The sequence below is a fragment of the Anomaloglossus baeobatrachus genome, chromosome 11, assembly GCF_048569485.1.
Source record: "Anomaloglossus baeobatrachus isolate aAnoBae1 chromosome 11, aAnoBae1.hap1, whole genome shotgun sequence".
Classification (NCBI taxonomy): domain Eukaryota; kingdom Metazoa; phylum Chordata; class Amphibia; order Anura; family Aromobatidae; genus Anomaloglossus; species Anomaloglossus baeobatrachus.
This window is the reverse complement of record NC_134363.1, coordinates 22611987-22636684: the sequence shown is the minus strand read 5'-3', so window position 1 is coordinate 22636684 and position 24698 is coordinate 22611987. Positions and strand designations below refer to the sequence as shown.

At 43.8% G+C, this 24698-nt stretch overlaps 1 protein-coding gene across 1 annotated transcript; it reads left to right on the top strand.

Annotated features, from left to right (window-relative positions):
* The first annotated feature begins 7035 nt into the window (after positions 1 to 7035).
* LOC142256320 (myelin-associated glycoprotein-like) lies at positions 7036 to 23521 on the top strand. Its single transcript, XM_075327946.1, has 9 exons — positions 7036 to 7081; positions 8471 to 8824; positions 11810 to 12109; positions 13524 to 13793; positions 15899 to 16168; positions 18021 to 18114; positions 19759 to 19870; positions 21522 to 21557; positions 23151 to 23521. Exons 1-9 carry the CDS (start codon positions 7039 to 7041, stop codon positions 23250 to 23252), a joined length of 1581 nt encoding a protein of 526 aa, XP_075184061.1. The 5' UTR covers positions 7036 to 7038; the 3' UTR covers positions 23253 to 23521.
* The last annotated feature ends 1177 nt before the right edge of the window (positions 23522 to 24698 follow it).

Genomic DNA, 24698 nt, shown 5'->3' with positions numbered 1-24698 from the left:
ATGTACAGCCCCCTTTAGAATGTGACATTGGTCATTATACAACTTTAAAGACCCCCATATACATTAGACTAATGATCCCCAAAGCTAACAATATTGGGAGGAACACCCATCAGTCCATTTCATACAGGGGTTTCCCAACTTTTTCCCAATAGATGATGTCAGGGGAGAAAAGAATGCAGCTCTTTAGATATATAGATCGTCTATCCCCTTGATTTCTCTAAGAGGTAAGATGACATCAGAGTAATCTGGCAGAGGCTCTCTTAGAGAATGTTGTGGGGGTGTCAGTGGGCTATGGATGTGGACAGAGGTGAGCCCATACTTTTAGGTAGCATCTCTCTTTGGTGCTGCACTCCTGCCACCTTCACCACAGACACCGCAGCCTCTCCTCCTCAGGACAAAGTCAGACATGAAGTCCAGGATAATGTTAGCTAGTAAATTCATAGAGTCCCACATGGCTTTAGCCGCGTTCCCTCCCACAGGGGTTCATTTCACCACCAGATAGAGTTCCTTCACCACTGTCTCTGTTACGACCTGTTCGTCCAGGTCTATGTTACCTCCAACCTAGACCAGTCCTATTGGAGTCAGTTGCTTCCCGAAAATTCTGCTACAATCAAGGCCACAACTTCAGGGTCGGACCGTGCATATTTCTGCACCCGGCTACTGAAGAGTTTCCTTTGTCCACTTGATCTGGGTTTCTTGGGGTGACCCTGAGGGTCTGAACGAATTACTCTGGGTTTCTCTTGCTACACCTCCCTCAGGTACAGCTTCTTCTCTCTACTCAACAGTATCCCTATCTGACTAATCCCAACTGTCAACTCACTGTTGCTGGGCAGGTTTAACCTTTAACTGCTTCAGCCCTGTTCTCCATCCCAACCTCAAGCTAAGGGACCAGAGAGCAGTGACAATCAGTGGTGACTGAAAACAGTGCACCCAAGAGCAAACACATAAATACACAAAATAACCATGACGTCTTCACGGGGGCTGCAGGGCACCGGTCACCCTCCTGCAAGAACACAAGCTCTTGGCTGAGCTCCATGTATGAAAGACTTGGATAAGATAGTTTTCTACTGCAGATCATATGAGGGGCTTTACGCTGAAAAGCCAATTAAATTTTATGCATTTTTGGAACCAACCGAGTTATGTAAATTTCAACCATGGCGTTCAAGTTGATTACTGGGACCTTTCATTTATGCAATTACTAGGACTCTAAGGCGGGCTTTGCACACTACGACATCGCAGGTGCGATGTCGGTGGGGTCAAATCGAAAGTGACGCACATCCGGCGTCACTTGCGATGTCGTAGTGTGTAAATCCTAGATGATACGATGAACGAGCGCAAAATCGTCGTCATCGTATCATCGCTGCAGCCTCCGACATTTCCATAATGCCGGGGGAGCGACAGATACGATGTAGTTCCTCGTTCCTGCGGCTGCACACATCGCTGTGTGTGAAGCCGCAGGAGCGAGGAACTTCACCTTACCTGCCTTCCGGCTGCAATGAGAAGGACGGAGGTGGGCGGGATGTTTACATCCTGCTCATCTCCGCCCCTCCACTTCAATTGGCCACCTGCCGTGTGACGTCACTGTGACGCCGCACGGCCCGCCCCCTAAGGAAGGAGGCGGGTCGCCGGCCAGAGGGACGTCGCACGGCAGGTATGTGCGTGTAAAGCTGCCGTAGCGATAATAATCGCTACGGCAGCTTTCACTATATATCGAACGTGCGACGGGGGCGGGACTATCGCTGCAGCATCGGTAACACATTGTTACCGATGTTGCAACGTGCAAAGCCCGCCTAAGCTCATGGACAATCCTATCAATTTGTTTAGTTTTAATCTGTTGGGTCCAGTGAAAACCCATAAGATGGAAAGAAAACGTAAATGATATGGAGTAGAATTAGGAAGACATTGGCACTTGGAAAATTCCCTCGATTTTTAAAACCATGCAACCAAAGAAAAGCCCCCCCCCCTGCTTGTGAGATGAGATTGGCTTATTCGAGGTCTTGCTTTCTGATGATCTCTAACTGTGTCCCTCAACTTTTACTCTCCAACTGTTGCAAATATATCTACATCTCTCACCCTGCAATAGTTGAAGTGACACCAATGGCAGTCTACTGATACTTGGTGGCTTTACAGTCTTTGAGACACAGCAGAAGATTTATTTGGAAGTGCTTTTTTGTCCTGTTTATTAGGGAAAACTCTGTTTATACTGTTTATTAGGGAGTCTGTTTGTTAGGGAGTACTCTGTTTGTACTGTTTATAAGGTAGTGCTCTGTACTGTTTATTAGGAAGTACTCTGTTGCACTGTTTATTAGTGAGTAGTGATGAGCGAGTATGCTTGTTACTACTCGGTACTCGCACGAGTATCACTGTACTCGGGCTACTTGGCGGGTACCGAGTAATTTTGCAATACTCGTGCTTTACTCGTGGTCTTCATTTCTGCATGTTGGCGCTCTTTTGAGAGCCAGCCCTCATGCAGGGATTGGCTGGCAGACCACTGCAATGCCACAGCCCTGTTAGTTGTGGAATTGCAGTGATTGGCCGGCCTGCACAGCGTGACCGAGCCTTTATACCGGCCGGCGCGCTGTGCTCTGCACACAGCCATCTCATATTCCCTGCTTTCCACGCCCACAGGCGCCTATGATTGGTTGCAGTGAGACACGCCCCCACGCTGAGTGACAGGTGTCACACTGCACCCAATCACAGCAGCCGGTGGGCGGGTCTATACTGTGCAGTAAAATAAATAAATAAATAATTAAAAAAAACGGCGTGCGGTCCCCCCCAATTTTAATACCAGCCAGATAAAGCCATACAGCTGAAGGCTGGTATTCTCAGGATGGGGAGCTCCACGTTATGGGGAGCCCCCCACCCTAACAATATCAGTCAGCAGCTGCCCAGAATTGCCGCATACATTATATGCGACAGTTCTGGGGCTGTACCCGGCTCTTCCCGATTTACCCTAGTGCGTTGGCAAATCGGGGTAATAAGGAGTTAATGGCAGCCCATAGCTGCCACTAAATCCTAGATTAATCATGTCAGGCGTCTCCCCGAGATTCCTTCCATGATTAATCTGTAAATTACAGTTAAAAAACACACACACCCGAAAAATCCTTTATTAGAAATAAAAAACACTAACAAAGTCCCTCATTACCAATTTATTAACCCCGACAAACCCTCCATGTCCGGCGTACTCCACGGACTCCAGCGTCGCGTCCAGCTCTGCTGCATGGAAGTGACAGGAGCTGCAGAAGACACCGCCGCTCCGGTCACCTCCACGCAGCTAATGAAGGGAATAGCGCGATCAGCTGCTGTCAGTCAGGTAACTCCCGGCCACCGCTGGATCCAGCGGTGGCCGCGATTAACCTCAGTGACAGCAGCTGATCGCTATACTCACCTCAGTTGGTGCATGGAGCTGACTGGAGCGGCGGTGAGTAGCGCGATCAGCTGAGCTGTCACTGAGGTTACCCGCGGCCACCGCTGCATCCACCGCTGGATCCAGGTAACCTCAGTGACAGCTCAGCTGATCGCTATACTCATCTCATTAGCTGCGTGGAGGTGACCGGAGCGGCGGTGTATTCTGCAGCTCCTGTCACTTCCATGCAGCAGAGCTGGACGCGACGCTGGAGGACTGTGGAGTACGCCGGACATGGAGGGTTTGTCGGGGTTAATAAATTGGTAATGAGGGACTTTGTTAGTGTTTTTTATTTCTAATAAAGGATTTTTCGGGTGTGTGTGTTTTTTAACTGTAATTTACAGATTAATCATGGAAGGAATCTCATAGACGCCTGACATGATTAATCTAGGATTTAGTGGCAGCTACGGGCTGCCATTAACTCCTTATTACCCCGATTTGCCAAAGCACCAGGGTAAATCGGGAAGAGCCGGGTACAGCCCCAGAACTGTCGCATCTAATGTATGCGGCAATTCTGGGCGGCTGCTGACTGATATTGTTAGGGTGGGGGGCTCCCCATAAGGTGGAGCTCCCCATCCTGAGAATACCAGCCTTCAGCCGTATGGCTTTATCTGGCTGGTATTAAAATTGGGGGGACCGCACGCCGTTTTTTTTAATTATTTAATTATTTATTTCACTGCACAGTATACACACACCGGCTGCTGTGATTGGGTGCAGTGAGACAGCTGTCACTCAGTGTGGGAGCGTGTCTCACTGCAACCAATCATAGGTGCCGAAAAGCAGGACAGCAGGGAATAGGAGATTGATTAATGAGCGGCCGGCTTTTTCAAAAGAGGAAAAGCCACCGGAGTTTGAATAGCTGTGCAGCGCCGCGGCAGTGATCGGGGAACGGTAAGTAAGAGAGAGGGGGGGGAACTGACCGACAGACTGTGAGAGGGGGACAGACAAGACAGAGAGAGACAGACCGACGGACTGAGGGAGATAGAATAAAAAAAAAAAAATGACCGACATCGCTAGTAAAAAGCACAAAACGTGCGTTTTGGACATCGGAGTGCCACACAAGGTTTTCATGTAAAATCTTTCATGTAATAATCTCAAAAAGTAACATACACCAGCTCTATCTCACTATTGGGTATGTGCCCTTAACATTTCCGCCATGAAAATTCATTTTGGTGTCATTTTGGAAGGTTTTCTGGTGAGTCCGTAAAAATGGCGTAAAACTTGGACAAAATTGTTCACAGCTGTGACTTTTGAGTGATAAATGCTTCAAGGGGTCTTCCCCATGCTGATGCCATGTCATTTGAGCACTCTTCTGAGACTTTTGTGACATTTTTAGGGTTTCTACATGCTGCCGGGGGGTCATTTCACAAAAATACTCGGGTCTCCCATAGGATAACATTGGGCTCGGTGCTCGGGCCGAGTACACGAGTATCTTGGGAGGCTCGGCCCGAGCTTCGAGCACCCGAGCTTTTTAGTACTCGCTCATCACTATTAGTGAGTACTCTGTATGTACTGTTTATTAGTGCATGCTCTGTATGTACTGTTTATTAATGAGTGTTATATATGTACTGTTTATTAGTGAGTGCTCTGTATATACTGTTTATTAGGAAGTACTCTGTATGTACTGTTTATTAGTGAGTACTCTGTATGTACTGTTTATTAGTGAGTGCTCTGTATGTACTGTTTATTAGTGAGTGCTATATATGTACTGCTTATTAGTGAGTGCTCTGTATGTACTGTTTATTAGGAAGTACTCTGTATGCACTGATTATTAGTGAGTACCCTGTATGTACTGTTTATTAGTGAGTGCTCTGTATGTACTGTTTATTAGTGAGTGCTATATATGTACTGCTTATTAGTGAGTACTCTGAATTTACTGTTTATTAGGAAGTACTCTGTATGTACTGTTTATTAGTGAGTGCTATATATCTCCTGTTTATTAGTGAGTGCTCTGTATGTACTGTTTATTAGGAAGTACTCTGTATGTACTGTTTATTAGTGAGTGCTCTATATGTACTGTTTATTAGTGAGTGCTCTATATTTACTGTTTATTAGGAAGTACTCTGTGTGTATTGTTTATTAGTGAGTGCTATATATGTACTGTTTATTAGTGAGTGCTTTGTAATTGCTGTTTATTAGGAAGTACTCTGTATGTACTGTTTATTAGTGAGTGCTCTATATGTACTGTTTATTAGTAAGTGCTCTGTATGTACTGTTTAGTAGTACGTGTTCTGTATGTCTTGTTTATTGGGGAGTACTATGTTTACTCTCTTTTTAAAGGAGTACTCTGTTAGCACTGCTCCTTTAAAAAGAAACACTCTGTTGGCACTGTTTATATTGGCACATTTGTTGGTACTGTTTATATGGTACTTTCGTGTGCCATTATTATTTTTTCAGGCCACTCCGCAGGTGTTGCATAGTTTATTTATTAAAGGATTTTGTTTGTGTATATCACTTTGTTGACACCCATTATATGTGACATTCTTCTCGTAGTGTTAAGTATTGTTTATTATTTTTTCAAGCAGATCACCTTGCTGGTGGTGTTTTTTTGGGCATCTTGTAGTATTATCGTTAATGGAGGAAGGAGGGTAATATCTTGTAACTCCTAATAAAGTCTCTGTGGCTGTCATCATTGAATTTGTAAACAATGTAGGGGGTAACTTGAAAAAAAATCACATTTTACTGTAAAATCCAAATCCATGAATTGGTCATTAGAAGCTTTTTATTTTCGCAAATTACTGATTTAAAAAAATCTATAGAAAATACATGATATCTTGTGAAAGAAGTAGTAGGATATTCTGAGGAGCCACCTAGTGGTGGAAAGATCGTACATAACCTTCTCATCTACTTTTTCACAGTCGGAAAAACAATAAATATTTGCATTATATCAGAACTCTTAAGGGGGCTTTACATGCTGCGACTTCGCTAACGATATATCGTCGGGGTCACATCGTTAGTAACGCACATCCGGCGTCGTTAGTGACATTGCAGCATGTGATACCTAAGAGCGGCGATCAACGATCGCAAAAATGTCAAAAATCGTTGATCGTTGACACCTCGCTCCTTTTCATAATATCGTTGGTGGTGCATGCCGCTGGTTGGTCATTGTTCCTGCGGCATTACACATCGCTATGTGTGACACCGCAGGAATGACGAACATCTCCTTACCTGCGTCCACCGGCAATGAGGAAAGAAGGAGGTGGGCGGGATATTTCGCCCGCTCATCTCCGCCCTTCGCTTTTATTGGACGGCTGCCGTGTGACGTCGCTGTGATGCCGCACAAACTGCCCCCTTAGAAAGGAGGTGGTTCGCCGGCCAGAGTGACGTCGCAGGGAAGGTAAGTCCGTGTGACGGGTGTAAACGATGTTGTGTGCCACGGGCAGTGATTTTCCCGTGACGCACAACCGACGTGGGCGGGTACGCTCGCTAGCAATATCGATAGCGATATCACAGCATGTAAAGTGCCCTTTAGTGTTAGTAGACGGGAAGTATGTATTGGTTTATATATTTTATATCTGATACAAGAATGTATGATAATATATGTAACAGGCTAAAAAATTAAAATTAAGAATATATCTACAGTAATTTACATCTTTGTAATAACGTGTCTTTGTTTCCTTCTTAGCACTACCATGGACCAGAGACATACTTTATTGATCGCCTTCTTATTGAACGGTATCCAACTTTATCTTTTGTACCTACTTAAAGAAAGTGAACTTCCTTAAAATTGATGACTAATGTTTTTAAATAGGTAAAATGTCACGGTAACAAAGGAAACACTGAAGCTAGCAGGAGGAATAGCTTCAGTGCGCAGTTAGATGACTAACCACTAGAGGGCGATAGAGTAGTTAGCAAGTCGGGTTTGCAACAGGAGGTCTCACCAATAGTACAGAAGAAAGCAGGATGCAGTCAGGTGATAGCCAGGGATCAGAAGCTGGGAGGTCATGGAAATAGCAGCAGGGAGAGAGGAAAAAACTGAGGTAAAAAATGAAGATACAGGCCGGAGGCCAAGAAGTCAAAGTAACGTACAAGAGTGAGGAGTCACAGGTCGGGACCGGAGTAAGACAGAGAGGACAAGGATAAACAACACCAGAAAAGGGGTGTCAGGGAATGGGATGGACGAACAGAGAGGATGACACGTGTCAAGACAAGGTAGCAGGGAGGCAGGACAGATCAAGGTTAACTCACAGGAGCCAGGCACATACACTGCAAAGCAGGGACTATTACTGGCGATGTTTTGGAGGAGCAGCGCCAGAATATAGTGGTCTGTAACCCTAGGATAGGATACAAGCAAAGGCTCAGCAGTGACTGAGCCAGGCATAAATCATGACATAAAATTGCAATGTACTTGTAAAAATAAGCAAGTTTGCAATCTACTTCACACAGTTACAGGGAAGTACCCAGCGAATGGTGAAAGGAGGGGAAGGGAGACCATGTGTCTAGGGAAGGAGGAGACGGTGACTCTTGGCCAAACCTACTGCTGGCCCCTGCCTTCCCTCACTGCTCTAGTTTAAGTCCGCACCTACGCGCAGAGCAGAATACCTGGCCCTAGGCTGACCCTGATCTTGGCCATAGGTGGGGAATGGATGGGATGAGCTCTTTGTCAACCTCACTAAGAGCTAAAGGACACACAGGGATAACAAACAAGGGAAAATAACAAGCAACTTATCTCCAAGAAGATTCAGGAAGAGGGACTGCAAAATTAAAGTTATTCCAGATGAATGCAAGCTGACTGCTTGCATTCAGGATCTGTAGGATCTGTAGGTAGTTACAGCTATCACCAGCACAGACCAGAAGGGAATGAGAGAATTTAAGGACACAAGTGTTGAAGAGAGCTGAAATTGTAAGGAACTCTGCAGGGTACTAAAGGGAAAGGGATAAACCCCAAGCAAAGGACATACATAAGATATCATATACACCAAGCAGGAATAGTAAAAGGTCAGGGAGCATGGTGCACAGCCAAACACTGTGACCTTCTATAGTCTGTCACCCGCAACAGTAAGATAACCAAATGTAAAAAATTCATAAATTTTCTGGCACCCTTTTTTTTTTCTTCTTTTCAAGGCCTCCAGTACAGCGCTGCACGGTATTATCTTGATGTTCCCATAAGACTCTGGGCAGTGAAACACTCTTGTGTGGTTATCCCCTGCAATTATACATACTCAGATCCTAAACTACCAAGTGACAGAATTAAAGGAATATGGTACAGTGCCATCGCTGAAAACCAAAAGGACACACAATTTATTAATAGTCGAGCTCCTGAGATTCATGCATCTTTCATTGGAGACTTAGGCAGTGGTAACTGCTCATTACAAATCCACAATATCCAGCCGGAAAACTCAAAGGTCTACAGGTTCCGAGTAGATATGGAGCATTTTAAGTACTCATACTGGCCTTCTGTCCATCTGAATGTTTCAGGTAAAATATTGTCATTATGGGATTTCCAATATGCTCTTATGTTAAGGGAATCTGTCAGCAGATTGCTATGGAATCTGAGAGCAGCATGACGTAGGGGCTGATTCCAATGATATGTAACTTAATGGACTGCTTGGTGCAGATTTGATTAAATCTCTGTTTTCGCTATTGCACATGTAGCAGTTGCAAGTCTACTGAGCTGTGTATACCCACACCACTGATTGGCAGCTTCCTGTGTGTGCACTATACATTGTCAGCAAGCTGCCAATCAGCAGTGGGGGGCGGGGTTATACAAATTAGCTGGACTGGCTGGCATATGGCACCTAGTTCTGCAATGATAATCTCCTGCTGATACTCCTGATGGTGGAGAGGTCTGAGTCTCCTTCCTCGCCCTACTCCTGACCAGTTCTGATCTGAGTCCCCTCCCCCTCTTCCCAGGGATGGACTGGGCAGGAATGTGATGAAACCCACAGATAAAAACAGACAAGGAAAAACCAACACTTTCACACAGCAAACACACACACACACACACACACAGAGACAATAAGAGATTCAGAATGAAAAACAAGAGCAGGAAGGAACCTACAAAACAACGGGAGTAAACTCCTCAACTGCACCAAGCAATAAGCACAACTTTCACCAGTAAGTCTGAGACACCACACCTCACAGATCATCACAGAATAAACTATAGCTGGCATGGGTGGAAGGTTTCAACCTGCATAAATAGGAGGTGAGCAGATGTGATAGGCCTCCCCACGACATGTGACCAAAGGAGAAAGCAGATCAGCCCAGATGAACTCTTGCTAGCCTGCCTATGAATCAGCAAACAGCAGGTTGATGCTCGATTCTGCCTGTGTTGATCCCAGACACCAGACAAACCATTCGGCAGAGTTTCAGAAGCTGCAATCTGAACAAGACCATGAACAATATCATCATCAGCATATATCTGGTATGTGTTTATATACTGTATTTTCACTGGATACCTCCACACAATATCTCCCTCCTGAGAAGCAGGAAGTCTCACACAGCTGTAAAATAGTCAGACAGTGGAGAGCCTACTTCAATCTTCCATTCTCAAAGGATCAGAGCTGACAACACAAAGTCAGACAGGGTTTTTTAGTTTTGTTTTCCTACAGTTAGGTCCAGAAATATTTGGACAGTGACACAATTTTCGCGAGTTGGGCTCTGCATGCCACCACATTGGATTTGAAATGAAACCTCTACAGCAGAATTCAAGTGCAGATTGTAACGTTTAATTTGAAGGTTTGAACAAAAATATCTGATAGAAATTGTAGGAATTGTACACTTTTCTTTACAAACACTCCACATTTTAGGAGGTCAAAAGTAATTGGACAAATAAACCAAACCCAAACAAAATATTTTTATTTTCAATATTTTGTTGCGAATCCTTTGGAGGCAATCACTGCCTTAAGTCTGGAACCCATGGACATCACCAAACGCTGGGTTTCCTCCTTCTTAATGCTTTGCCAGGCCTTTACAGCCGCAGCCTTCAGGTCTTGCTTGTTCGTGGGTCTTTCCGTCTTAAGTCTGGATTTGAGCAAGTGAAATGCATGCTCAATTGGGTTAAGATCTGGTGATTGACTTGGCCATTGCAGAATGTTCCACTTTTTTGCACTCATGAACTCCTGGGTAGCTTTGGCTGTATGCTTGGGGTCATTGTCCATCTGTACTATGAAGCGCCGTCCTATCAACTTTGCGGCATTTGGCTGAATCTGGGCTGAAAGTATATCCCGGTACACTTCAGAATTCATCCGGCTACTCTTGTCTGCTGTTATGTCATCAATAAACACAAGTGACCCAGTGCCATTGAAAGCCATGTATGCCCATGCCATCACGTTGCCTCCACCATGTTTTACAGAGGATGTGGTGTGCCTTGGATCATGTGCCGTTCCCTTTCTTCTCCAAACTTTTTTCTTCCCATCATTCTGGTACAGGTTGATCTTTGTCTCATCTGTCCATAGAATACTTTTCCAGAACTGAGCTGGCTTCATGAGGTGTTTTTCAGCAAATTTAACTCTGGTCTGTCTATTTTTGGAATTGATGAATGGTTTGCATCTAGATGTGAATCCTTTGTATTTACTTTCATGGAGTCTTCTTTTTACTGTTGACTTAGAGACAGATACACCTACTTCACTGAGAGTGTTCTGGACTTCAGTTGATGTTGTGAATGGGTTCTTCTTCACCAAAGAAAGTATGCGGCGATCATCCACCACTGTTGTCATCCGTGGACGCCGAGGCCTTTTTGAGTTCCCAAGCTCACCAGTCAATTCCTTTTATCTCAGAATGTACCCGACTGTTGATTTTGCTACTCCAAGCATGTCTGCTATCTCTCTGATGGATTTTTTCTTTTTTTCAGCCTCAGGATGTTCTGCTTCACCTCAATTGAGAGTTCCTTAGACCGCATGTTGTCTGGTCACAGCAACAGCTTCCAAATGCAAAACCACACACCTGTAATCAACCCCAGACCTTTTAACTACTTCATTGATTACAGGTTAACGAGGGAGACGCCTTCAGAGTTAATTGCAGCCCTTAGAGTCCCTTGTCCAATTACTTTTGGTCCCTTTAAAAAGAGGAGGCTATGCATTACAGAGCTATGATTCCTAAACCCTTTCTCTGATTTGGATGTGAAAACTCTCATATTGCAGCTGGGAGTGTGCACTTTCAGCCCATATTATATATATAATTGTATTTCTGAACATGTTTTTGTAAACAGCTAAAATAACAAAACTTGTGTCACTGTCCAAATATTTCTGGACCTAACTGTACATACACATATTTGAATGGTCTATTATTTTAGTTTGCTCTTACTTCATGAAGTTTTCCTGGAAGTCATATGTTTACTTTTATATTTTCCCAATGTTTAGCCTAATTCATAGATGGTATTTTGTGCATAAAAGGGCATTAAGTGCAATTTGTTATTTTTTTATTGTTTTCTTACAAAAATCTGCTGATTTTATTTGACTGCAGATAGCCCTCCACATCCCATTGTGATATTTCCCCATCAGACCAGTGCAGAGGCTACAGAAGTTATTCTGGAATGTTCCACAGTCTACACATGTCCATCAGATGCCCCGGATCTGGTGTGGTCTTCTCAGATTGGGCAAATCAATCTAGAGCACAGTTATGTGGCTGCCGGAGTGTGGAAAGTGGACTCTAAGCAAATCATTAACACGTCAAGAAAACACGATGGGATGTCCATCAGCTGCTACGCAAACTATTCTTCAGGAGCGAAATCACAAGTCGTGGCTGGGAACCTGAGCATCATCTGTAAGTATAAATTGTAAAACATGTCGAAAGTGATTTGCACACACAGTACCAAAGAAGCAAATAGTGCAGCAGTTATAGGGCCCGTGTAGAGATGAGGGACAATCGTGTTGACCAAATCCCCTTTTTCAAAGAGTAATGAGAACGTATGCATCCTCTTTGTAGGATTCCTAGTATTCGCAAACATCAGGATCCTTAAAGAAGATTGGGAAAACAAACTCCAATTTTGTCACATAAGTTGGGCTGTAGTAGGGGTTGACAACCCCAGGAAGGGCCATATTTAAATCTTTGCTCTAGGGCCCCCATTCCATGCACTATGCTACATGCACTCGTGAAAAATTTTCAGCTAGAGCTATATACAGTACAGTGTGTCCACCCATATCCGTCCACCGCCATTAACTTGAGAATGGCGGCAGCTATAGGCATAGAAGTGGTGTCTAGGTATAGTAAAGTAGCCATGAGCTATGCAATGAAACCACCTATAGCGCCACCTGGTGGAAAACAATGAACTTAGCATTTTTATTTCGAAAATGGAACGAGATAGAGAAAAAAAGTGAATTACAAAGTTGTAGGGCATCATCAATTAAATACGAATCGACATCTTGACTACAGAAATGCTATGATATGAAACCTATGACACCCCCAAAACATTGAATGCTGGTCACGCATATGGCGCTCATTTAACTTTGATGCTCAAGTGGCCACCGTCAGCTGTAATGCACATCTGGACTCTGCACAGCATACTGTATCTTTCTGCACGTTGTGCAATATGGTAGGTGACACGTTTGCACAGGCATCTGTGATACGTCGTCGTAGGTCCTGCAATGTTGGTGGAGAGGTCGCATACACCTGCTGTTTGATGTGACCTCACAGAAAGACGTCCAATGGGGTCAGGTGAGCGTGTAGGCCATTCCATGCAGCCACCATACCCAATGACTTGTAGGAAGGTCTCCATGAGGTATCGCTTCACGTCCGCAGCCTTGTAAGTTTTACACATTCTAATCATAGCATTTCTGTATGCAAGCTGTCGATTCGTATTGAATTGATGATGCCCTACAACTTTTTAATTCACTTTTTTTCTGTATCTCGTTCCATTTTTGAAATAAAAATGCTAACTTTGTTGTTTTCCACCAGGTGGCGCTATAGGTGGTTTCATTGCGTAGCACATGGCTACTTTACTATACCTAGACACCACTTCTATGCCTATAGCTGCCGCCGTTCTCAAGTTAATGGCGGTGGACAGCCGTAGAGGGCTGAAATTTCGTGACATCTCTGCAGTTTTGGTCCAGAATATATTGGCCAAATTTCAATAAAATATCTCCACCCCCTTCCGAGATAAGGGGTCGAGATTTGTTTGCATCCATTATGCAGCCTGATGAAGGTTAAGCCTATAATTTAGTTATTTGTATGATTTTAGATAAACCAGAAATCGTCCAGAACTCTCACTGTAAAAAGAACCTGAGTGCAATAAGTTGTGAATGTGCCACAGTGGCAAATCCTCCAGCAAATATTACCTGGCATGATACAGGTGGAAATGTGTCTCAGACAACTGGATTCTCCATAACTTCATCCTTTAATGGCTCCAAAATGGTGTCCAGGCTGGAAGGAATGAAGATGCCACCAGGAGGTCTATGGTGCATGGCCAGCAATATGGAAGGCTCCGAGACCCACATCCTACCAATTTATGGTAATAAACTACGGTGAAATATGATGTGGTACACTGCTGTGTGTGGGGTTGTGAAATAATTTTTCCCCTAATACGGGGCAATTTGCATCTGCATTATGGGGGGTTTAGTTTCTCTGGATCAACATGTTAGGGTATTGTTATGGGTGTAACTACTCAAAAGGAGAAATAAAACCTACAACACTGCAGCTGCACCCACACTCTACTGGTTCCTGTACAGACTAGAATATATCTAGCCATACAACTAAAAAACGCAACTTGGACCCGGCTCCCTGAAAGGCCATCGAGATGATTCTTGGTCCATCTGGGAACAAAAAGGGAGGTTGTGGCTACTCGTACAACTAACCAAAATAGGGAAAGAGTGTAGAGGTAGACGGGGACTCAAGGTGAGGAACCTTAAAGTACATGCACCAAGTGGGGAAAAAAGGAGAATAATACATGAAAGCAAAGGACACCTCCCATCAACCTAATTAAGGATAGAAGAAAGGTGTTAGAAAGGTAACTGAGAAAACAAAGTAATAACAGTGTGATGCCCTGGACTAGTCAGATCGTCCCAGGTAGTCCCATGCACACACAAAATCCTCCCCTTAGAAAGGTGATAGCAGCCAACCTACAAACCTTTGTCACCACCCTCCGGGTTTGAAGTCCACACCAGGGGGCGGGGCCAGAGGGTTGGCTCCACCCACCGACGAGTTCACAGGCCCGGAGGCGGGAAAAACAGTAAAGAGTAGTCTTGTTTTAGTCTTGACAGTGAAAGGATGTTAAGAGAGTCAAGTTCAAGGGTAGACCTGTGCACAGGCCTGCCAAAGTCTACAAGAGATGTCTGGGTTGGAGCCCAGGCACCTTTGTCAAAGAGGCAGACGGTGGTGGCCGCCTGCAGGAGCTGGGATTACAGCCGGTGGAACCGTAGGGACCGGGGTCAGGCGGTGGCCTGCCGGTACCGAACCAGGGAACCGATTGGAAACCGGAGCACCAGGAGGGGTACTCAGACCCAGTATAAGGCCTAGAAACAACTAGGCTGAGTCAAATCAACTGATTGAGGACTGGACTTTAGGACCTTTCCCATACAAGACCCGACTGTTGACAACAGCCTAACCATTAGGTTAAAGCCACTGCCAAGGCATAGAGACCCAAGGGGCCAGCGTCTTCGGGCAAACAGGGCTCTTCTGACACACAGCAAGCCGGGGAAAGGACTACCGTTGCTTAGGCATAGGAGTCATAACATTTACACTAAAGAGGTGCAGGAGAAAAACGGAAACCACCAACCTGTTAAGGGGAAGCTGCAGGCGGCTGCGGGCACCGTTCATCATCCCATTTGGTTTACCAGAGACTACAGCGTGTTGTATCATAGTGAGTGCACCAGTGCCTTCAGGCCGCGCACCGCGCCGCACCGCACCAGCACCCAGCACGCATCCATGCCCTCGCCTCAGCACCTCCCTCAGGCCCCCGGGACCACAATGCCCCTACCCATGGAGGGGGTCAACACCAAGCTGCGCAACACCGTCCCCGGGCACCTAGTCAACAGCAGCGGTGGTGTCCATCCATTCACCACAACCCGTGGGTGGCGTTACAAACTTAAATCCCCCTGCAAACCACCGTGGCTCTGGCCGTGGACCTCCCCACCGAAGTCCCTACGTGTAGCGCCACCGACGAGCACGGATCCGAGCGGCTCGGCAGCCGGCCGAGCCCCGGGGCGGTACAACAGCACCACTGGTTTCTGCTTAGTAGGCAAAATACCCAAGTTGCCGGGCTGGACTACTTAGATGAAATCCACCTCGAAATATATAGCCAACAAAGAAGGCAGATGCAATGTGAGTATAAATAGCCCCACCCAAGCTGTGATAGGATAGACCAAATAAGAAAGTGAGAAACAGTTGGCTAGCAGCAAAGCAGGCCAAAAAAAGAAAAGTAAGAGAACCATCAGCAGTTGGACTGAGATCGACCAGGCTATGGTCCTGCAGAGAAAAAGACAGGCCACATAGCAAAAAGTTACCTGATCGAGTCCCAAAACCGAGTATTCGTTTCAGATTATAATTTTTATTTTAGGTAAGGTGTAAATCTCTTTTTTTTCCACTTACTGCCATTTTTTTAATATTATACAATTTTAGAAAAGCCACAAATCCTTCTGGAATCTCAATGCAATAAAATGCTAGGTGCAATAGACTGCGAATGCGTGGTGATGGCCAATCCTCCAGCAATTATCACCTGGAACAGCACAGATAGAAATGTCACTGAGATCTCTGGTTTCTCCATAAATTCATCCTTTCGTGGTGCCAAGATGGTGTCCAGGCTGGAAGGAGCGAAGATGCCACCAAGCGGTCTACAATGTACAGCCAGCAATATGGAAGGCTCCGTGTCCCAGAAACTACCTATCTATGGTAAATACTGACGGCTGATATAAAAATGGGACAAAATCGCATTGTTTGTGCTAAGTGAGGGCCCAATGAAATGCAGAAAGTTCCTTGCAGTCTCATGTAAAATAACTGAAAATGCATGACCTTTGTGAAATAATATACCCGTCTTTGCTACAATATTACATGAAGGATTTCAGAATAAACTGTTGTGTGCGTATACGGGGAATAGCACTATAAATGGCCACAATTATTAGGCAAGTTGTATTTCAGAGGATTTTTTTATTATTGATCAACAACTATGTTCTCAATCAACCCAAAAGACTCATAAATATCAAAGCTTAATATTTTTGGAAGTTGGAGGGGTTTTTTAGATTTGGCTATCTTAGGAGGATATCTGTTTGTGCAGGTAACTATTACTGTGCAGAATTATTAGGCAACTTAAAAAAAAACCAAATCTATTCCCATCTCACTTGTTTATTTTCACCAGGTAATCCAATATAACTGCACAAAATTTAGAAATAAACATTTCTGACATGTAAAAACAAAACCCCCAAAAATGAGTGACCAATATAACCCCCTTTCTTTCTGATGATACTCCACAGCCTACCATCCATAGATTCTGTCATTGCTTGATCTGTTTACGCTCAACATTATGTGCAGCAGCCACCACAGCCTCCAGACACTGCTCCCAGAGGTGGACTGTTTTCCCTCCCTGTAGATCTTACATTTTATGAGGGACCACAGGTTCTCTATGGGGTTCAGATCAGGTGAACAAGAGGGCATATCATTGTTTTTTTTATCTTTTAGACCTTTACTGGCCAGCCATGCTGTAGAGTAGTTGGATGCATGTGATGGAGCATTGTCCTGCATGAAAATCATGTTTTTCTTGAACGATACCGACTTCTTCCTGTACCACTGCTTGAAGAAGTTGTCTTCCAGAAACTGGCAGTAGGTCTGGGAGTTGAGCTTCACTCATCCGCAACCCAAAAAGGTCCCACAAGTTCATCTTTGATGATACCAGCCCATACCAGTACCCCACCTCCACCTTGCTGGCGTCTGAGTCAGAGTGGAGCTCTCTGCCCTTTACTGATCCAGCCTCTGGCCCATCAAGAGTCACTCTCATTTCATCAGTCCATAAAATGTTTGAAAAATCAATCTTAAGCTATTTCTTGGCCCAGTCTTGAGGTTTTATCTCATGTTTCTTGGTCAGAGGTGGTGGTTTTTCAGCCTTCCTTACCTTGGCCATGTCCCTGAGTATGGCACACCTTGTGCTTTTTGATACTCCAGTAACGTTGCAGCTCTGAAATATGGCCAAACTGGTGGCAAATGGCATCTTGGCAGCTTCACGCTTGATTTTCCTCAATTCATGGGCAGTTATTTTGCGCCTTTTTTGCCCAACACGCTTCTTGCGACCCTGTTGGCTATTTGCCATAAAACGCTTGATTGTTCGTGATCAAAAGTTTGGCAATTTCAAGACTGCTGCATCCCTCTGCAAGACATCTCACAATTGTGGAGTTTTCAGAGCCCGTCAAATCTCTCTTCTGACCCATTTTGCCAAAGGAAAGGAAGTTGCCTAATAATTAAGCACCCCTTATATAGGGTGTTGATTCCACAGATGAACTGCCATGTTGTGCAGATTTTAAAACACATCAGCTCTTTGTGCAGAATTTATTGCGGTGCTCCGTTTCACAACTTGTGCGGATTTTTATGCGTAAGTGATGTGGATATGATGCAAATATTGAGGGCAAAAATCTGCAATGTGTGCACGTATATTTCGGAATTGGAATGTTTATTAGGATTACAATCATCTCATTGTATCTGTAATTGTGTAGCAATTAGTGACTGATTTATTAAGGACTCGCTTTCTATTTTTTAGAGGATTGGACGGTGCCCATCCTGATTGGGGGAGGGATTTTTGTTTTCCTCGTAATGTGCGTTACTTGTTCAGTCTGTGCAAGGAAACAATACAGGTAAATAATATAAAAGAATACACAGTACATATATTGTTTTCGTTGGTAAAAACAAATACAGGTTTATATTTTATAGATATAGCAATTGTCAGTTAATCTAACAAAGTGCAGGAATACAATGTGCAGGTATAGATTATACAGATTTATATAAAGTGCAGGTATACACTATACATCGCTATACACCACTCCTTTCATATTAAAAGAAAAGTGCTACAACCAAGGAATGGTACGGAATTAAAAATACTCACAAGCCTTTAGCTCCAGAGTCTTCACATGTACCTAGATGCTGTCAAAAACTTCAATTGCCCAATTGGGAAAACTCCTGGGTCACATTCTTGAAGAACTTCTTCTGTTGTCTTGTGAGGACACAAAAATGTTGTATTTCTAAATAAGTGCTCAATAGTCACCAACTTTAGAATGTGTCCACCTTCAGGTAAAAATACAGGGTCAACAACCCCAAATAGATGCAACAATCTCAGCACTTTACCCAGCTCTTCCTGATTACCCTGGTGTGGGGGCAATTGGGTTAATTAGAGGTTAATGGCAGCTCACAACTGTCACTAAGTCCTTGATTAGTAATGGGATGCATCTATGAGACAACCCATTAATAATCTGTAAGTGAAAAGAAATAAACAAACACTGAAAAATACATTATTTGGAATAACAAACAAAACAACAACCTCTTTCTCCAATTTATTAATCACCAAAACACCCTTGCAGTTCCGATGTAATCCACATGAGGTCACACGATGATTTAACTCTGCTGCATCTAAAATTACAGGACGTGATCATTAAACATGTCCACATACTGTAACTGCAGGTAGAGACTGAGCCGAGATCAGCGGTGAGAACACTCAGGTAAGTTGCAGTCACAGCTGGGAGGTTCCCACAGTCCTATACCTGTGAACACAGCTAACCTGACCGCAGGCAGAGTCACTGAGTTTAATGAAGTACCCTGAGATCAGGTTACCTGCGGTCACAGGTGGAGGACCGTGGGAACCTCCACCTGTGACCACAACTTACCTGAGTGACATCACCAGTGATCACAGCTCAGTCTATGCCTGTAGTTATAATGTGAGGGCATGTTCCATGATCGTGCTCTGTTTTTCAGATGTAGCAGAGCTGAGTCATCGTGGGAACTTGTGTGGATAATGTATGACCTGCAGGGGTGTTTTGGCAGTTAATAAAGTGGTGAAAGAGTTTTTTTGTCTTTTATTCCAAATAAAGGATTTTTTCTGAGTGTTTGTTTATTTCTTTTGATTTGCATATTAGTATCCATTAATAATCTAGGGCTTAATGGCAGCTGTGTGCTGCCATTAATGCTGCCATTAAGCCCTTATTACCCGATTTCCACCACACCAGTGCAATCAGGAAAAGCCGAGTAAAGTGCTGGGATTGTTGCATGCAACCGTATGTTGCTCATGCGACTATAAGTAGCCAAAGTGGCCTAAACGTGCTGTCAAGGCTTCAGCATCTCCAGATGTGTCTCCTATGAATAAGGAAGTCTGAGATTGTTTGACTTTAAATTCTGGTATTGTTTTGGGGATTCTTTAAGTTATAAGAACTCATATAATTACTAATTATATTTGCTTTTTCCTTATTTTTACCTTCTTTTTGCATAAATCAAATTTCAAAATCAAACAGTGACATAAAGGGGAAGACAAAATGTAAAAACGATGTCAGTACCAAGGATAGGAAGAAGAAGCATCATGCAAGGAGAGACGACGAGGACAATAATGTTGGTGTTGTATATGAGGTAAAAAATTTTGGAATATCACCTGTCTCATATTAAATGATTGGGTGATATTTCGGTTTATAGTTTTCCCTCCATGATCTTGCATGGACTTAATGGAGTTTTAGTAATGATACTAGACACATAAATCTTCTGAGTTCTCAAAAAATGAGAAGTTGTGAATGGGACTTAAAAAAGGTTGTGTTAATGTAACTGATCGGAATGACAACTATGAATGTGGTTCAATTGTCAAGAGCCTACCATCACGGACAGTGGTCCCTCCTATTTCTGGTGTCAGGAGATCACAGCGCAGGGCTTCATACACACTTGCTCAACTTAATAGTGCTGGCTGTGCAGATTCTCCTTTTTCCAATGCTGCTAAGGTTAAATAGATCCTCTGGTCTCCCGACCTCTGAATGAAATCAATAGCCAGCTGTTCTTTATTGCTAATTAGCTCTGCTATAAAGACTTCCCTCTTAGCTCAGGTAATCACTGGTGATAGTTTCTGCTTTGCTTGCCTCTATAGGGAACCTGTGAGCTTTGGACTAGGAAGCCATTCCGAGATCATTTACTGTGTTAAATCTGTGTTGAATTTTTTCCTTTCCTTAGTCCTTTTTACTATTTCCCCTCTGATTTGATCCTGATTATTACCTCTTGTTCTTTGGAGTGCTTTATGATTGCAGTTTATTTTTTCCTTGTCAGGCTCATCCGCTCTGTGTCTTTATCTGAGAGTGGGACTAGCGTTCCCATTGGCCTGCGCACTATACAGGGCTGAGTCCAGGGAAAGACCGAAATAGGCACCTAATTGGCGACTGGGTGAAAGAAACCGAATAGGGACATTAGGGAGTGCAGGGATCAGCCTCAGGTGAGTTTAGGAGGTGACTCTGCTCCTCTTTCCCTAGTTCAAGGGCCCACTGTTGTATCGTGTACCCGTGGGTTCCCACGTATGAGGTGGAACACTTTTTGGATGTTCTACTAACATGTTTGTTGGTTTTTAATATGAAGAAGTAAACTGTATTTTATTTATGATACGTGATGCTGGAATAACCCTTTTTTCTGCCTGGCGGAAGACCAGTAGTCACTATGTGACATTAATGAGTTTCACCCTGTTGGCTTCTTCAGGTGCTTAACCTCTTTTGGGACCTACTTTGATCCCACACAGCTCCTTTGTATGGTCACTGCTGAGGAAATGTAATATTACGTGTCAACCATTCACACTTTGAGTCAACCAAAGCAGAAATTCTTATTTAGTGACTGTGATTTGACTCATAAAGGGGGATACTGATTGGGAAACTCTCCCTAATAATTCCTTAAAATTCATATATTATAAGACTTCCTGGAAAACCATGGCCCATGGGCAATTTTAATCTACAACATATTGGAGTAAAGTGTGACAATTTCTTTTAGGAGACCCCCTGTTCCCTGCCCTGTTAGTCCTCTCCCACTTTTAAAATGAGGAGGGAGAAGTCACAAATTTTAGTACAAATTCTAGCACAAGGTAAAATTTGGATTTTTTTTTTACACCAGGAAATTGGAGTAAATCAGTTAATTGCCCCCCCTTTTATATTCCTTTAGAAAAATTCCGAACTTCTTTTGTTTCCCTATTGTGTTTTTTTCATCCTTGTATACTGTACAATGTATTTCTAATCTTTTATCATTGTTTCTTTGTTTACAGAATTCAGGAAATATTTACATGAATTCTACTTCCCAGGTAATCTATTACTCGTGGACATTTGTTTACTGTTATATTTTTGGAATAAATTCTTGAGATGTATATTTTTCTTTCTATCTTTGGGATAAGTACCTTATTTTTCGTTTTATAAGACGCACCGGATTAGAAGATGCACCCCAAATTTAGAGATAAAAAAGGTAAAAAAAAAAATGGGGTCCGTCTTGGGGTACTCCGGTGTTGTCTTACCAGAGGAGGGTGGCAGCGGTGGTGGAGCGGTATTACAGGAAGCAAAGGCAATGCTGGCAGTGGCGGCGGGTCTGTGCTAGCGGCGGGTCAGTGGTGGCAATGACAGTGGGTCAGTGGTGGTAACGGCTGTGAGTCAGTGGTGGCAGTGGCAGCGGGTCTGTGCTTGCAGCGGCAGCAGGTCAGTGGTGGCAGCGGTGGGTCAGTGGTGGGAGCAGTGGCGGGTCAGTGCTCGCAGCAGCGGCGGGTCAGTGCTGGCAGTGGAAGTTGCGGTGGATGTGTGGCGGAGCAGGCCGGTATGTTGAGTTTCCCAGATGCTCTGTCGGCGGTTCGGGCTTCAAAGAAATGGCGTCCAGAGTGGCGCTTGCACAGATGGATCTCTCATCCAAGAGCTCCATCTGCACATGTGCTGACTTCAGGCGCCATCATTTGAAGCCTGGACTGCGGACAGACCATCTGGGACACCCGCCGCATAGCCACCGCAGCTTCCGCTACCAGCACAGCCACCGCAGTCTGCACAGCCAGACGGCTGCCAGCACACAGAGGCAGCCGCCCGCATTCACCTGGTCGCCCGCACAGATAGCCGCATAGACAGTCCTCCACCAATTCGCCACCTCACGGTAAGCTATATTCGAATTTTAAGACGCACCCCTTATTTTCCTCCCAAATTTTTGGGAGGAAAACTGCGCCTTATAAGCTGAAAAATACGGTTAATCTATGAACAATTTTCTCCTTGGATCTTCAAAGTAACTACTACACAAACTGTATTCAGAGCTGTAATCATAATTCTGCTGGTTGTTATTGAAAACAGTCAAAAAACTTTGGACAACATATTCTATCAGCTTAGCTGAATTCATAAAGAGGAGAGGGGTTTTCTCCTAGAGGCTATTACTTTAGCATCCCTTGTGTAAAGTCAAAATTAGACCCAACATGACCATACACTTTAGATACCATGCAGCTGAAAAATCCTTTAGTTGACAGCAATCTTTTATGAATCCTTTAAATCTCCCAAGCAGAACAGACAGCTCTCAGTCTTCAGATTCTTTGATTGACAGCTATATTCCCTAAGCAGAACTCAATAGTATTCCCTGAAGAAGCCGCTGCCATACTCCTCTGGCAGTGGCCTATCTGCTGGAGATCAAAATAATTGTAAACACTGTATAGCATGCCAGATCCTTTACTCCTAGACATCATCTGTAAGAGTCAGGAGGTGCTCATAGATATTAGCTTGTGGGACGATCCAGCCGATAACAAAAGTTTTGGTCAAAGTTATGCATGGGGGTCTTTTGACAAACAGTCTCTGCTTGACCATTACAGATGGCAAATAAATTATTGATATTTTACATACCTCGAAGTTAATATTTCAATTTTAATTTCTATATCCTGCAGAATGGCAAAGAAGATGTTTATACCAATATGGAAAAAGAAAAAGGAAATAAAGAAAACAAAGCAGTAGAAGAAGACATTTATATCAACTGCTTATCTCATTAATAGCTGAACCCCTGAAGAAGCCTTGAGTGATGGCGAAACGTCATTTTTTTTTACCCTTGATTTTGGGACAAGTTCACACTGTTGATCTAGTTAGTGCGGATTTACTATGACTGCATAGTGTTATTAAATTGTGAAGCACTTTTATGAAATTTGTTCCATTTTATCTCTGCATTTACATATTGTGGCTCTCTTTTGGGAGTTTTAGGTAATCGCCCTAATTATGATGTTGATGCCCATCTCTTTGCTCTTTTTTGTAACTTTTTGCTCCCAGTGCATAATAATAAAAGTTAGATTTGTATATACTAAGTCAAACAAATTTATTACTGATATTTTATTGATCACACCAACTCTGTTTTCTCATTCTTTGGATGTTTGCTACTTTTTATGGAGTTTAAATCTGGAGTGGCACCAGCCATGTTTAATTTCCTTTTCCTATAAGCACCACTACTAATGAGGAATGGGTGACATGATGAGCAGAGGGGCCAGAGAGGGGAGTGGAGAGGTGAGTCTTTAGATTTTTTTTATTTTTTACCTCTTACATTTAGTATGCTCTAGGATCAGGAGAGACCCCGGACCATAATAATTGGACATTAGATTTGCAGAGAATAATTTCTCCGCAAATAAAATTTCCCATGAAAAAAATGCAGGAATGGGTAAATTCTAATTTTGCCTCATCTGCTCATCTCTATCTTCCTCTACTGATGTCATGGCACAGAGAGTCCAGTGTGAGCCAAAACGCACAACACAAGGGTTACACCACAACAAACAAGAGGTACACTGGGGTCACTTTAACAATGGAGGGCCCTAGGACTAGTGAGAGGGAATATGGACAACTCCTCCTCTTGCTGCTAAACCCTGTACTCCTAGCCAGTTCCGATACAGGTTCCTCACCTGTCACCGAGCAGGAATACCTGAATCCCTAGGAAGCCCTACAAAATTCCATGGCTAGTGAGTGGGCAGGTAAGGAATGCTAGCCCCACCGCTGCACTGAAACAACACACCAGGAAAGTACTGGAGAAAGAATGGATGTATTGCCACGCTACCACCAATACGAAGAAGTGTTGATTGTTATTAGTAATTTATTTTACAGGTCGACGCGTTTCTGGGATCAAGTCCCCTTCCTCAGGACCATGGAAATCAACCTCAATCTTCTTCGCATTGATGGTAGCGCGGCAATACATCCATTCTTTCTCCAGTACCATCCAGATTATTCACGTGGAGCTGAAGCAACTGCCATTAAATTATACCTTATATAGGAGTTGTGCCTGCCACAACCCTGCCAGGAGAGTGGTTTTAACTTTACCTAACTCCCCATTTATCTGGTAAAGCCCAATTTTGCGCTCTACTTTGTTTTCAGCCAAATACACCAGGAAAGGAAGACAGACAGGAGGGAACACCAAGACAGACTGCTGCACTCAGCACCAGCAACTGCAACAAAGGGTTTTC

Coding starts and splice junctions, on each gene's coding strand:
- LOC142256320 (XM_075327946.1), top strand. CDS start 7,039: ATGGACCAGAGACATACTTTATTGATCGCCTTCTTATTGAACG. Junction 16,169..18,020: donor CCAGAAACTACCTATCTATG/GTAAATACTGAC, acceptor TCTATTTTTTAG/AGGATTGGACGGTGCCCATC. Junction 21,558..23,150: donor ACATGAATTCTACTTCCCAG/GTAATCTATTAC, acceptor TATATCCTGCAG/AATGGCAAAGAAGATGTTTA.